Consider the following 16119-nt stretch of genomic DNA (forward strand, 5'->3'; position numbering starts at 1 on the left):
CTGTTGTAAGATAATATTATTCTCACGATAAGCAACATTTCAAAGAGAAGATACAGTATTTTATCATAATCATTTTCTTCAGATACTTAACATAAATTTTTATTTACTGTACCCGACAATGTAAATGAATTTTTTTCATGTATTGGCAAATACTTACTGTAAAAATCAACAATTTACTTATTGTCTCAAGGACTAGTCGCCATTTCAAAATGCTGTAATTAACAAAAAATACCGTTATAATATATAATCCTAGTTTGAATCGTACAAGTAACAGATTAACCTTCAGTTTCAACATTTTCAATTGTATTACGATCTGGTCTGCAATGACATTTATCCACCATAATCATTCATGAAGTACACGTTTTTATCATATTTTTTTCATTAGCTAAAGATAAGACATCCAAAGCGGGAAGGCAGAAAGAAGGTACGTCTTTATTTCCAGTTCCGTGCGGTTTAATTCAGGTAACATTAGTTTATCGATTGAAAAATCTCGTAAATTCACAAGGAAGGGAAAAATCAAGTTACTGAGATTAAACAAAGGTTTTGTTACTGCTGAGAAAAGGGAAATTGACAATTTCGAAGCTAAACTCTTTTAAGTTTGTCGTAGATTCTAGTTCGAAATCGTGCGTCCTTGTCAATATCGAATAAAATACCAAAATATGAAGCAGACCTTCTGTTTTTGGTAGTACCATAATCTTCATTTCATTAGGATATGAGATGTAAGCACTCATTGAATTGTGATTTATTAAGTTACAGAAAATCGTCAAAATATCTGAAGTAATATGAGTAAAAAAAAACAAGTCGACAAGTAGTGATGCAGAATACGTGCCCATTGTACTATTGACTTTCTGCTGAGATATCATCTATACAAACTCAATATTGGCAAAGAGTGTATAAAACTTAAAAATAAACGTAACATAAACGAATATATGCAATCAAACAACGAAAATAACAACATGCATACAAACATACGCGGTGCCAAATATAATGTCTTTAAACCTCTGTTAATATAGACCATGCCATTTCCATTTTTTATGGCTAAAACTGTGCCACTTTTATTTTGAACTTTTGTAAAAAAAAAACATATATCCTATAATGAAAAGTGCATATGCACTACTAGTTTTTTCAAAGGTCAATACATAGGGCTGTGGTCATATTTTCAATATCAATGTGCCTCGAACTTCCAAGAGTTTTAATTTATACTCAAGTTCTGTACTTCTCCTCTCTTTACTTTAAGTCTTCTCATAATTCAATTTGGCCGCTATTCATGTGTATTTATACCGATACAGTTCCCAAGATGTGTCTCTATAAGATGAAACATAGAGATAATATCTGTAAACCAGTAGATAAACAAAACAAAAATATCTATAAATATTATATATCTCCCCAAAAGAGGCGTGGTTTGTGAAACAGCTGTATTTACAATGTGTAAAAGAGGGACGAAAGATACCAGAGAAAATTCAAAATCATAGATCGAAAATAAACTGACAATGCCCTGGCTAAAAAAGAAAAAGACAAAAAGACAAATAATAGTACACATGACACAACAAAGAAAACTAAAGACTTAGCAACACGAACCCCATCAAAAACTGGAGGTTATCTCAGGTGCTCCGGAAGGGTAAGCAGATCCTGCTCCACATGTGGCACCCGTCATGTTGCTCATGTTATTACCAACCCGGTAAATAGTCTCATTCGGTAGGTCACATTCGTGAAAAGGGAACGGGATTGTAGTTACGACATAAGGAACATATCCGATATCATCTGTGAAACGGATATTCCATAACGGTCAACAAACACGTGATGGCGTCCGTAAAATTTACGAAGGGATGATTTCAACTTCACCATTTGGAACTCTTGGTTTAATAGCTTCCTTGTGAGCAGCAACCTTCTATCAAGGAAATCATGATAAGAATACAAGCCCGTGAATATCGTATTAATTGGGAGATATATACTCCATATGCAGGCTCTGCTGGTATGTTGCTACATAGAAATGGAAAGTTCACAATTGGGAAGCTGAAATCATCTCTTTTGTCTAAAAGCTTTGTTTTCAACCGACCTTCATTATCAATTTATAGATCTAAGTCAAGATATGAGGCAGACTTAACTGTATCTGGTGTATTTTTTATCTCTTGTTTGATGGGATAGATGCGTACAACATAGTCACCAAATTTTCAATTATTTTGTGAGAGAACATCATCTTTAAAGCGAAAATTAAAATTTAAGGATATTGCTAACTTCTTTTCTTTTTTTCCCAAGAAATTCTTGCATGAAGTCAGCCTCATAAGAATAAAGGAACAAGTCGGCAAGAAGAGGGGCACAATTGGTTCGCATGGGAATGCCCATAGTTTGTTGAAAAACACGTCTTCCAAACGTAACAAATATGTTGTCAATCAAGAAATCAAGCATCTTGATAATGTCAGTTTCAGAGAATTTTTTGTTTGAATCAGAGTGATTTTTTACGAAATAGGATTTATTCCTCCCTAGATACACACACTAAAAAAATAAAGGTAAGCTCAATTATATTGTTATTGATTCTAAGTTTTTGAGTTACATGTAGTCAGAGTTAATCTCAGGAACAAGATTAAAATGTAATGCAGACTAATTTTTCCTGTAGTATTCTAAACCTCATTATCACTACTCTTTTATTTATTCAAGCATACTTATCGGTTTTAATCATTATTTGAATGTATCACTAAAGATATAAATTGTAGATACTTATTTTTCATATTTCTACAGATCAAAAACCTAAAGATGTTGTAATATACATGTCTTGTGTTGCTGTCTTTGGACTTCTTCTTGCAGCTGCTTTTTCAGTTTGGAAATATAGGCAAACCCTTTTACGGGTAATATCTACTTGGAAAAACAGACAACCTTCATTTGGTGAACTTCGCACGGGAAAACAGTTCAATTTCAAACCAGATGAAAATGATCGGTCATCCAAATCTGGACTTGAAAACATATATTCTGTCATTAATGAAAAGGAAATGCTTCAAATTTGCGAAATAGAATAAAAAAAAAATTCAGAGAACCAAGAAACGAACATTGTTATAGAGTCATATATATATATTTTCTACGCCGATGTTAACATAGAAGACTTTTTTTTTCCCTCAATTAGACAATATGAAATTTTCTACTACTTTTAATTGAAATAAAATTAGATGCATTGCGGTCATATGAGTGATATTTAGTCAATAAACAAGTACCTTTTTTAAATTTCATCATCTCCTTCAAATCTCTATGTTTTAACAGTAGTGAAAATCATGAATCATGCACATGCTTTTTTCGTCATTGAGTATAAAACTACAATTTCGTAAAATATACATTTAATTCGAAAATTAGACATTACTCCAAATATTTTTAAGATCTAAGACGATGGTAAAAAAAATGCTGAAATCATCTCTTTTGTCGTAACCGTATATTATCTCGTTATCAACTATTGCAACTAAATTTTTTTTAATGCATTTAATGATCATTTTGTAAAAATAAAAAAATTACAAAATGTCGTATGATTGACAATGAGACAACTCTCACCAAGAGACCAAATGACACCGAAATTAACAACTATATGTCCCGATGCAACCTTAAACAATGAGCAGAGCCCATATTGCATATCAGCTATAAAAGGCCCCGAAATGACAAATATAAAACAATTCAAACAAGAAACCGTACGGCATAAAAACTATGTAAAATAATGGACGAAAAAAAAATATGTTACACAGCAACAAACAATAACCACTGAATTACAGGCTCCTGACATGGTATATTCACATACATGTGGCGAAGTTGAACTAATTTGACAGCTAGTTCAAAGTCAATTATAACTAATGCAAAAAATCATGCATCTCAGACCAAAATATAAATCAGTACACATCAAACATCGAATGAATTTATTGTAAAGGCTTCATAATCATTTAGAAAAAAAGAAATGGCCTTGTGCAATGCCAAGATATAGGTATCGACATATGGTAGACCCATGAATGTGCATATGTATATTAACAAAATATTTAGTTTGATTTTAATTACTGATAATTAAATCAGTATCAATATCAATAAAACCGTATTAAAAAATCGAATAACAGTGTTGAATTGGTAAAATTTAGATTAAGTTTATCTGAAGGATCGATAAGTTTTCCCGGATCGTTTCTTAGTATCCGGGCGCGGTAAACAACATCACCGTAAAATATAGGATGTGCTATCGCGTTTGAAATAAGTTTTCTACATGAACATTACAACTTTCAACCCAAATCTTTATATCCATTGACGAATTTAGTAAAGGTTTTACAGTAATGTGTGGTACCGAAATCACTGACTTTTAAATTAACCAGTAATGCAAACATAGATTACGTTCATCCAAAACGTCGCAATAGATACGGGTTGTGATATATAAACACCGTTATATGATGTAAAAGGAACATCACTGTCCAAAAAAGGAAACTTAAAAATAGGGAACAATAAATCGTTCATTTTTTGGTAAATTTTAGTGTAGAGTTTGCCATGTAAAACTGCAATATCTAAATATAGGAAGGGACAGTTATATTCGTTTTATTTAAAGTTCCTTTTGGTAAATTTCGGCAATATATTTAAAAAATTCTTGATTATTTAATGAAAAACAATTGTAAAGAAAACGGATATGATGTATAATGTATAAGTGTTGTTAAATTCATCAATTAAATGTGATCTAGACGGGTCTTTACTGAGTTTGAACATGCACTGTGATTCATGACAGTACAAGAACAAGTATGCTATTAAAGGGGCGCAATTGATTGATTTTTTTTGTAAGTTTATCTACGCTGGCTTAGATATTTTTCTTTGAAGAATTAGCTGGTAAATATAATTGTCATTAAATTTGAGTGCAGCTATATCTGTTGTATGAATGACACTGACCAACACATATGAACGTATTGGACATCCTGCGGAAGTATAGAAGCTTCAGATATCATTTTAAAAATAATAATATAAATAAGAAGATGTGGTTTGAGTGCCAAAGGGAGACAACTCTCCATCAGAGTCACAATGTAAAAAAGTTAACAACTATAGGTCAAAGTACACCATTGAATACGAAGCCTTCACTCACACCGAACAGCAAGCTATCAATAACCCATAAATGATAGTGTAAAACAATTCAAACAGGAAAACCTACGGTATAATCGATTATAAAATAACGAGAAAAAAGGAAAAACGAATGAACAACACCAACAAATGATAACAACTGAACACCAGGCTCATGACTTAGGACAGGTGCATACACATGCAGCGCGTTTAAACATTTTAACAGGCGCAAACCATCACCCTAACCTAAAACAGTAGTGTAACATTACAACATAAAAAGACACACTAAAAATGTCAACTGAAATGGCTTAACTCGATAAAAAAAGACATATTAACAAAAACATTGAACGAATAAAAGTGATATAAGACATAATATTAATACAATATTAATAAAAAAAAAGGGGGGGATATAAATCAATGTCATAAAGACAACTCTAACCTGGGACAACATGGCTTAAATAAAATAACGTACACTAGTAAATTTAAATATAATAATTGTGTTGTTATGAGTACATAATAAGTCTGCTACGAAATATTGAAGAAAAAACAAGAGTGGACAGATTGAAACGTCTCGCCTGTTCTTGTGTTCATAATTGAATTGATGTTAAAAGTGAAAAAGAAGGAAGTTTTTACCCCAAACATTACTTTAAATTAGCATTATGTTAAATCAGCATTCAATGTACAATGCACATGATGTCAAGTTTAGATAAACCCTTTCACCAGGACATAAATATCAATTGAAATGGCTTAAATCATCAAAAAGACATTTAAACAAAAACATGTAAACATACACTGAACGAATAAACATGATCCATGACGCAATATAAATTCAATATTAAAACGGGGGTACCTATATAACATAGATGTTGCCGGTAGTAATAACAACAGACGTAGGAACAGTGTCAAAAAGACAACTCTAACCTGGGACAAAATGGCGTTCTTTAGAACAAAGTACACAGGTAAATTTAAATATAATAATTTGTTGTTAGGAGTACGGAATTTAACATTTATTACAAAATTGATAAAATTGTTGTCCACCATACGAGTGCAGAAGTGAAAATTTATCGATATACTAAATAGTGAAACGAGATATAAGGACGTACACTACTAATTCCTGGCCCCATTGCTTTCTATGTTAAATTCCTCAATTTTAAGCAGACACAGCTCTTTTGTTTTAAGTTCAAATAAAGTGACAACCATTGCATGTCAAAGCAACACTTTATGGTGTCTTGTACTGACAAAATCAACATACCTTTTATGGCCTATAAGAAAGAACTGGTTCCTGGAACTTCGGATGTACCAAAACAGGTACTTCAGATCTGACAAACAGGCAAAATGTACCCTCTTTTTAAAATTTGGTGCAGTTTTTTTAGTGTTCTACAATGATCACCAGTCATTCAGCTTTCATTTGATATAAAAGATATCTAAATATTCTACATATTTTGAAAGTTAAACTCATGCGTAGAAACTATTTTATGTTAAATATGTTCTACTTTCTGGTATGTGCTTTCTGGCCGGGCCCGAATTAGATGTGTTACACCTATAACAGAACCAAACTTGCTATATTGACTTCAGCATTACTTTATTTCATTCTATGATCTATTTCAAGCAATAAAAACATTTAAAGCTTTAGTCCAAATACTATTTTTACTAATTTTAAGCTCAAATTGGACTAGTAGTAACATATGGGTTGTTCAAAGAAAACTGTATATGGATATTACCAATGGCCAATATACTTTTTTTATTCTCAATATAATTGGTCTATTTATTAATTTCTATTAGGAAAGCAATGTGCTTACCAATAGTCATATTTTTACCAGAGGTTGTTCATTTAATAAAAATATATTAGTCCAAACCTAAGACATAATTGAGAATATTGTCCCCCCTTGTTTTCAAATTGGAAAAGGGAAATTTTTGATATAAACCATACTTCTGTGGTACAACATAGATTATTGAGAGCAATTTATATATCCCTCAGCTGGATAACTTGCTAAACTGGTTCAACATCGCATGTACAGTGAGATTTTGCAATTCATATATGAGTATATACCAATTGCCTAGATTGTAAAAGGCTACCATAAGAAAACCAATAAAACTTGAGAAATCATAGAAATATTTTACCAAGAGCTATTTTTTGTATCATAAACAAGTCAGAGAAATCATAGAATAATTTGACCAAGAGCTATTTGTTTTTATCATAAACAAGTCATAATATACATGTTTTATTGATTTCAATCCCAATTTATGTACAAATAAGAACTTGGAGTCAAGTCTTAACTGCATGTATGTTGTATTACAATAAAGGCTAAGATACCTTATTTTGTCAATTTAAGAGCTGAAATGTCCCATAAACAGAATTGTTCATCCAAAAAAGATGATTAAACATGATAACTGACATCAAATCAGACTAATTTTCATTTGAATAGGTACAACTTCTAAAAATTGAATTTTTGATGATTCTCTGTAATAGGTAGTACACCACTAATTCATGGCCCCATTGCTTTCTATGTTAAATTCCTCAATTTCAAGCAGGCACAGCTCTTTTGTTTTAAGTTCAAATAAAGTGACAATCATTGCATGTCAAATCAACACTTTATGGTGTCTTGTACTGAAAAAAACAACATACCTTAAATGGCATATAAAAAAGAACTTGTTCCCGGAACTACGGATGTATCAAAACAGGTACTTCAGATCTGACAAACAGACAAAATGTACCCTCTTTCTAAAATTTGGTGCAGTTTTTTTAATATTCAAAATTATAAGTCAAAAAGTGTTCTACAATGATCACCAGTCATTCAGCTTTCATTTAAAAAAAAATACCTAAATATTCTACATATTTTGAAAGTTAAACTCATGCGTAGAAACTATTTTGTGTTAAATATGTACTACTTTCTGGTATGTGCTTTCTGGCCGGACCCGAATTAGAGGTGTTACACCATAACACAAAGTAAGATAACATTGAATTCCAGAGATGCATTACAAATTGTGTCAACGGGTTTATCTAACACGAAAGTACTATTTGAGATTTATGCTTGTTTTTATAAAAAGAATGCTGTCCCATTGTAATATTGTTCTTGGTTAAATAGAGTATTTATATGAATCTTTAGTGGTCTGACTGGGTCTGAAAAATAAATGTGTGAGTGTTCTTGTGTCGGATTGCAAGATCTGTCTGGTATATGGCTACAATAGGGTGGATGATTATTCGCCGTTGTTCAAGAGTTGTACAATTAAGTTTTTGCAGCATTTTAGTGGCGTTGTGGTACCTGGTACAGTTGTTATCCATTCGTTTGATGTGTTTGTTATTTTGATTTTGCCATTTGATTGGGGACTTTCCTTTTTGAATTTTCCTCGGAGTTCAGTATTTTTGTGATTTAACTTTTTGCATATGCACCTAGCTGCTCTGTGCTCGACCATCTCAAGTTGGTGTGTTTATGTTGGTCTCAGACGCAGCTGCTCTATTCTATCTTTGGTCTTACAAGTGCTATATATGATTTTTTTCCTTTACTGAATTTGAATTCAGCCTTAAAATTCTCTTAATGCAGTTCAGCTTTGTGTGGCCGCAGATGTGACGTTATTTACATGCTTGTTATGTTGTATTGTTACATTGTATGCCAAAATATTTTGTCGATGTTTTTGCGATATATGTTGTTGAAGAGTAAAGTCGAATTTTAATGGGTTTTTCTTGGTTGTTATCTGAAGGAATGAGCATTTATCTCGATTGAATGACATCAGTCAGTCATTCTCCCATTTTGCTGCTGATGTAAGGTCTTATTTATGCGTGTCTACTGTGTTTCGTTTTGTTTTTTAAATTACTTAATTATCTGCAAATAGTCGTATAGACAAATGCTTTGGCAAAGTCAATCACAAAATATCAGTTTGCATGTTATTGCTTTTTTTTGCTAGTTCTTGGATGACAGATTCTGGTTGGGTTTCACGTGATCTTGATGCTCAGAATCCATGTTGAAGGTCGTACAATTTTGTTATTTTCTATGTGGTCCATCATCCTACTGGCTTTAATGTGTTCCATGATTTTACAAAGTATGCATATGAGTGATATTGGTATATGAGTTATTGCAATGTAGTCATGTGTCCTGTGATGTCTGTCGTTAATTAAAGATATTCGTTGTTATTCTGCGGTTTACATGATGTTATATTATTTATTTGTGCGTTTCTGGGAGATGCGTTTCTAGCGTGTGTTAGTGCTGTGTTTCTGGCACGCAGTTAGTCATATGAGCGATATTTTTCTAACATTGCCATATAAGCGGGAGGTTTGGCTAGCCATAAAACCAGGTTCAACTCACCTTTTTTTTCTTAACATGTCCTGTACCAAGTCAGAAATATGGCAGTTGTTTTAAAAAAGTTCGTTTCTATGTATATTTGTTTCACTTAAGTGTTTCTATTGTTTCTTTGTTTTCCTCTTATAGTTGATGTGTTGCCCTCGGTTTTAGTATTTTGTAAACCAAATTTATTTTCTTTAAATCAATTTATGACTTTTGAACAGCAGTATACTACTGTTGCCTTTATTTGTCGCCTTTTGTTTTATAAAACAAGAAAACAATTTGCATGTTTCCAATCTTCTTGAATTTTTCTTATGTCTAGCGACTTTTGAGAGATGTTCGTAATTGTAGTTGAGATGTCACTACTAAGTTCTTTGAGTAATAATACGCAAAGTTGATATGGACTAGTTACTTATAAGGATTGATCTTGTCCAGTAATTTAATGACACCCTTCTTTAAAATGATGATGTTTTTCATTTTTGGATAGTATGATTTACATTTATCCTGTATGGGTTCACTTGATGTTTCTTCGGAAAATACATTTTGAAACTGACTTTTAAGATGTTGGCATTGTCTATTAGTTTATAATCTTTCAAACCGCAGCAATGCCTGTATTGTAATTTTTCATACGTTTAACGTATGTAACCAAGTTCTTAAGTTGTATTTGTCTAATGTTATCATCTGGTTCTTTTAATGATGGGTCAAATATCATGTTTCCGATGAAATTCAAGTATTTTACAATCTGTTCAAAGTGATTGTTCATTGATAATAATGTCTGGTTTGCCAGGGATGGCGCATGGCATATGTGGTCAAGATAAAAGTCGTCACCAAGAATGATTTTAGATTTTGCATTTTAGTTTATGCAATCTAGAGAAATTTTAAGTTGTTCAATGGATATGCCATTATCAGATGGAGGTCGATAATTACTTCCAACAATTAGATTCCTAGTAATTCGTCATATTTATTTCTATCCAGATAGACTCTGAGTCGTTTTGTAGATCTATGATTTCTTCAGATAGTAGGTTTGTCGATACTGTAACAAGTATACTTCCATATCTAAGTTTTTATCGCTTGGAGGTCGTTCTTTCCTATATACAGTATAGTCTTATCATTAGGAAAAATTCCGATGATAGTATGTCTTCATTTAGTCAGGTTTCAGTTCCTATGATGATGTCAGGTTTCGTTGATATCAAGATTTCATGTAATTCTTGCTAATATCAGCGCTAATAAAATGTTCTTTTAATGATAAGGTAATACACTTTTAGGGGAAAGTGTTTAATGATAGGGGGAATGAGTGTTGTCTTATTTCAGGACTATATAGGACTGGATACAAATACAAAAATGAGCCATTTTAGTAAACACCATATTAACTGGGGTATCTATGAATAGTGGTGAATACTAATAACTGCACAAGTAACAAATACATCAGCCTGGCTATGACTCGTCCACTTTCAGACATTCATATGCATATGATCCATCATACTGTAAACTGACTTCAATATTCGGTGGCCTGAATTTCCTATCATGATTTCCTTAATAGAAGGAAGCTATCGTACAAAAGTAATTATGACAAATGTCAAATTGTTCTTCAAATGTGTAGAAATAAATCAGACCATCAATTATTCGGTTTTTGTTAGGAATGTCAACTCGGTGAAGATTTACTAATCGAGTACTCGTTTGATTTACCGAGCGATACTCGAGTACTCGCTCGGAAAAACATCTACAAAATGGAAACACAAAATTATACCCATTTTACGTATTGTGGGACGTTGTCTTATGGACGTAAAACCCTCAACATTATTACCCAAGACTAGATAATAGTCCAAGGAATTTTATACCTTAATTAATAGCTCATTTACCACATGTACTAATTATGTAAACTGGCAATGATCTAATCAATTAATTAATAAATATCTATAGAAAAATGATTACTCAAACAATGGTATTTGGGAATCGTAAAAAAAACACATTTAATGTTCAACAAAGGGGTGATGATTAGAACTTACTGATGCCTTTAACCATTTTCTGAGGGTCGACACAGGGTGCAATGAATTTGTTCTTGTTTATGAATGTTATCGTGTCAACTTTTTCTGTGACGAGTCGATTTCTCAACTTTGTTACGTAACTAACCGTCCTGCTGATGAAAATATTTGCTCTGACGGTACAGAGGGGGTAGAATGACTAAGACACGGTTAGCTAAAAGTGTAAGCCTTGGAAAGGAGCTCTTTTTCATAGTCTACCAATGTTCGGAGGAATTTTAAATGACAATTAAACGCAAACATTCGAAAGTTCAAACGTATTTTAATTTTGATTAATTTTGATTAATATTTAATTTCCCGGGAGGTGCTCTTAATAAAAATATTATTTCTTTAAGAAAGCAACAACATTTTAACAGGAAACCGATTAGTCGAGTATCATTTATGTATTCGATACTCGGTACTACCGAGCGATACTCGAGTACTCGAGTACTCGTTGACATCCCTAGTTTTTATTGATGTAAGTTTAAACATTGACGCAATTGAGGAACTCTTCATTACAGATTCGATCTTTTGGATGCCGGTTCAAACCGATGTATCTGTGATTCAGCATGGAATAAAAATAAGATATGTGAAACCATATTGTAATTTAAGATACATCTTCAATGTAAACTCATAATGGAAACTTTTGTCTGGATCTTGAATAAACTATTCGAAAGAGCTGTTAAACATGTGCATTTGTGGCACCCTCAGGTATACTTTCTTGTCTTTCCTTTAGCCCGAAAAAAGTATTTCTATATCTGGAGTTAGATAAAAGTCATTTATTAAGCAAGAAGGAACTGTATTTTCCATGTACTGCTGCTAACTACTAACTGTGCTTATAAAATTATCTATATACTATATCAATATAAATAAACCACTTCTTGTTAAACCCATTTAATTATTAATGTCCGACTATGCATACTAAATTCATAAAATTAAACGAAATATCAATTGTCGATACAAAAGCGCCGTAAATAAAATCCAGATTTCTCAGATAAAGCTAAAACATTTATCCACAAAACTATTAGATTCCGCATTTCCTCTGAAAGAAATTAAACCAACTGACCACAATCAACAATTAGGTAAAAGATTATTTAGTTTTAAAAATGTGATCTCGTCTGCCAACCACCATGACCGACATAGCTTAAAATATAACATAGGAATTAACTTCAAGTTTAGTCTTCTCCTGAAAACCACTATACACTGTAGATAGACAAAATCTAATGAGATTTACCTTCGATAAAAAAACATCAAACTGCCAGACAACGTATTATAGGAAATATAAGACAAATAATTCTTTCGACTGAAATCTTCAGTCAGTTCTAAATTGGATTCATTGACCTAATTATGATGCTTTACCCTTTTTTAGCCTATTGCCTTTTCTCTCGAAAACTGTAGTAGATAGAAAGAATCTTTTAAAAGTAGAACTCGATCAGTAAGACAAGCTTTACAATAAGCTCGAATTGCGGACAACGTAACTAGTAGGTTTTTGCCTTTAAGTCAGATTGCATATAGAAAATAAAATCACTAATACAGTTTAAACAAATAAACAATTTTAGTCATGAATAATATTCCAGTGTAAAATGTTGGAGAGTGTTCGTTGATAAAGAGCATCTAGTTTTATAATGCAAAATAAAAAGTCTGAAAATGAAAGAAATGGCGAGAAAAACTGATGCAGTTATAAAGATATATCAATGTCTTTAAAATGTTAATTTGACAACCCAGTGAATGTTATAATAATAGTTGTAATATTTTAAAGATTCCCGCGATACTGTTAAGCGAAATATTGCTTAAATCTATAAAATTTAACACTTTTGTGCATTACACTCGTTAGCGTGTTAAAATATTATTCAAAGTTATTAAAATATACATATACACATTATATTTATTTAACGTTAAAAAGACAATAACACAAATAAACAAGAAAATAAACGTAAAAAACAATATCGATCATCCAGCCACTATCACAACCCCTTTATTTAATTAAACAAATATGAGAAATCTGTGATACATCTTAGATCAATTATTCGATGGGGGGAAATATTTTCTTAGTAACATACAACAGACAACATAAACCATCAACACCAGACCAGTATCGTCTTAAGGGTTAAACGCTCAGAATTTAAGGTAGCTCTAAATCTTGCAAACAGACGCTGGCTGATATTTGGCATGCCGAGTTATCTTTTCATAATGATTGCCATGACAATAATAATGACATTTCCTTTCAAATCGAAACCACTAAGTTTTTATTTTAATCACACAACAACGGTAAAAAATGATTTTGATGCATGCTGTTTCCATTTTCACGTGTGTTATCACTTGTATGGTTTTATACAATAATAATAATTTTTCACTATCCTTTAGTGAAATCTTAAACAATAATTATAAATATAGATATATTCCAGTGCGATGTTATTTATGTAATAGTTATTTCCTTGTATCATTATCCGTAGTTTGTCCTTGCTTTGCTAAACAATGCATTCATGTTTGTTTTGAGTTCATTTAGCCAATTACCAATATAGTTTATGACATGTATATTCCAAAACCAATTTTTTTAATATTTGGAATACATTATTTTTATACTGTTAAAGGAATAGACAAAGACGGATATTGTGCATTTGAAAATGTAAGGTAAGCGAAGTGGCCTTTATGGGGAGGAAATATTTACATAAGAGCTTGCATATTGCAAGAATCCAAAGTTATTAAATAATATCCTTTGCAATTGTTCTAGACTTATATATTAGGTTATATACAAGCATTTTTTATAAACGACATACAAAAAAACAAAGGAAGAGAAAATCACAGAAAACCTAATACCGAAAGAAACAAGATAAAAATACAGGAAAAATTACGCAGGAAACTAAACCCAACTGCAATCCCGGGGAAAAACATATAATCAGACGGAAAACATTTTCTGCGACATTAGAGACACTTGTCGAGCTACTTATGTCATTTATAAATCAAAAGATTATTTACATCTGGCGATTTTTATAAAACAAAAAGCAATGACAATCATTTTTTTTAAATGACCATTGGTATGCTAATTTGTATACTTCAAACAATATTATCCTTGAAATCAGCAATCTTCCATTTCGGCAATACTGATAGAAACGCGCGAGCTTTGTAAAATTGTAATGTTTAATCTGTGATAATACATTTTGTGCCTGTATATCATGAAGCTTGTATTATTCATTAAAAAAGGCGCTTTTTTGGATTTACCTTCATCAAGAACACTCAAAGTCAATTTTTTGAAGCCAAGTATGTATAAGGACCGAAAACGTTGAAGAGCTATAAACAAAAAAGGAATCAAATATAATAGCGATATTCATCTAAGGTCAACTTCTCCTGAGGAAGTTGAAACCTTAGTTTCTGAGTAATTTCAAAATGAAAACTATTTTCATGTTGTAGTTTCAAGACCACTAATGGAACTGACACTTCACAGAAAAAGTATTGTTGTACACATTACGAAGAACAAAACGACAAGTGTAAAGGTATTTCATTTTTGTAACAAACTCTAGAAAAGTTTCGCATCTTATATCAAAGTCGACAAATATCTTGTTGATGAAGATGTTAAATATTTTGAAGATATCACCTTCTGTGTACATGTTGTAGGAATCAGTGTGGGCCTTCCCAAAGTAAGATGTTGCATGACCTTAAACAACAAATGTTTATCTACGTTTCAATTTTTTTGAAAAAAGAAACAAACATGTTTAATGAGACGATGTAGTTTATATTCCAATTGAACATGCGGAATATGGGTGTAAAGAGTAGATCTGTAAGGACAAGTCTGTAAATGAGATATCTCTATTGATGAAAAACACTGACATTTAGATCAGTTGTTTTGAAAAAATCTTTATTTATTTTTCTAGAAATTTGAGATTGGTCCCCTAGATTTAAAGAAAGGACAACAAAATGCACGTCTATTTTGACTGACTTTTATCCGATTTGGTCAGACCCAAAAAAGGAGCGTAAACTGTAGGGCTTTTAACAATACAGCACGGCCGCAATCGTTATTGGTCAATTTTGCCTTAGTGCATTTGATCTTAAGTTTAAGCTGAATTACATAATGTTTCAACTAAAAAAAAATCAGTATTTGATTTAAATCATGTCAGTATTGATGCGAAAGCAGCTAGGAGGATCAAATCATTAGCGAATTATAGTTCACCAGCAGCGATACAAATTTGTATTTCATATGCATCGATTCAAATGCAGGGTTTACACAAGTGCTGGACTCATAATGAGGGCATTCAAAAACGATTGTCAAAGAAAAAAAGGCCAATTGAAAACGACGAGATAACAAAATGTAGTCAACAAAGCAATACAAAGAACACACAATATTGAGCTTAATTGGGTAGAACCCAATGTGACATCGAAGACACACTTTCTGCTAAAATTGTAGCACCTGTCTAGTTGCTAATTATAGGTAAAACGTAGAGTTTGAACTAATAACTAAATGTACATGTATTGAAATATGTAAATGTTGTGAACAAGTTATCATTTTGTACAACTTATAATTCGTACAAAAAATTGTTTAAATTATAATTTGTAGTTTGACATTGTACAAAGTATACTTTGTACAAATAGTGCTTGTACAAATAAATTTGACTAGAATTCACTTATAACTTGTACAACAATTTATAAAATGGATTTTCTAATAAAAAAAGCATTGATACACACTATAAAATTTTTATTCAATGACCTCACAATAAACCTTATTTACAAAATACAAAAAATACACAGATGGAGACATGAAATGTTATTGATACATGCATGCC

The 16119-nt window shown here is 31.7% G+C and overlaps 2 protein-coding genes across 2 annotated transcripts in view; one reads left to right on the forward strand and one right to left on the reverse strand.

Annotated features, from left to right (window-relative positions):
• The window catches only part of LOC127715396 (uncharacterized), a 38657-nt gene extending 35485 nt beyond the window's left edge, over positions 1-3172 (forward strand). Inside the window, exons 5-6 of the mRNA XM_052221436.1 lie at positions 386-424; positions 2737-3172. Of these exons, the coding sequence (XP_052077396.1) occupies positions 386-424; positions 2737-3011 (314 nt within the window). The 3' untranslated portion in view covers positions 3012-3172. The remainder of the gene's footprint in view (positions 1-385; positions 425-2736) is intronic.
• LOC127715390 (uncharacterized) overlaps positions 1-16119 on the reverse strand; it is a 175266-nt gene that overhangs the window by 82283 nt on the left and 76864 nt on the right. The window lies entirely within an intron of this gene.

This window comes from Mytilus californianus, unplaced genomic scaffold (assembly GCF_021869535.1).
Source record: "Mytilus californianus isolate M0D057914Y unplaced genomic scaffold, xbMytCali1.0.p SCAF_9, whole genome shotgun sequence".
In the NCBI taxonomy this organism is placed as follows: Eukaryota; Metazoa; Mollusca; class Bivalvia; order Mytilida; family Mytilidae; genus Mytilus; species Mytilus californianus.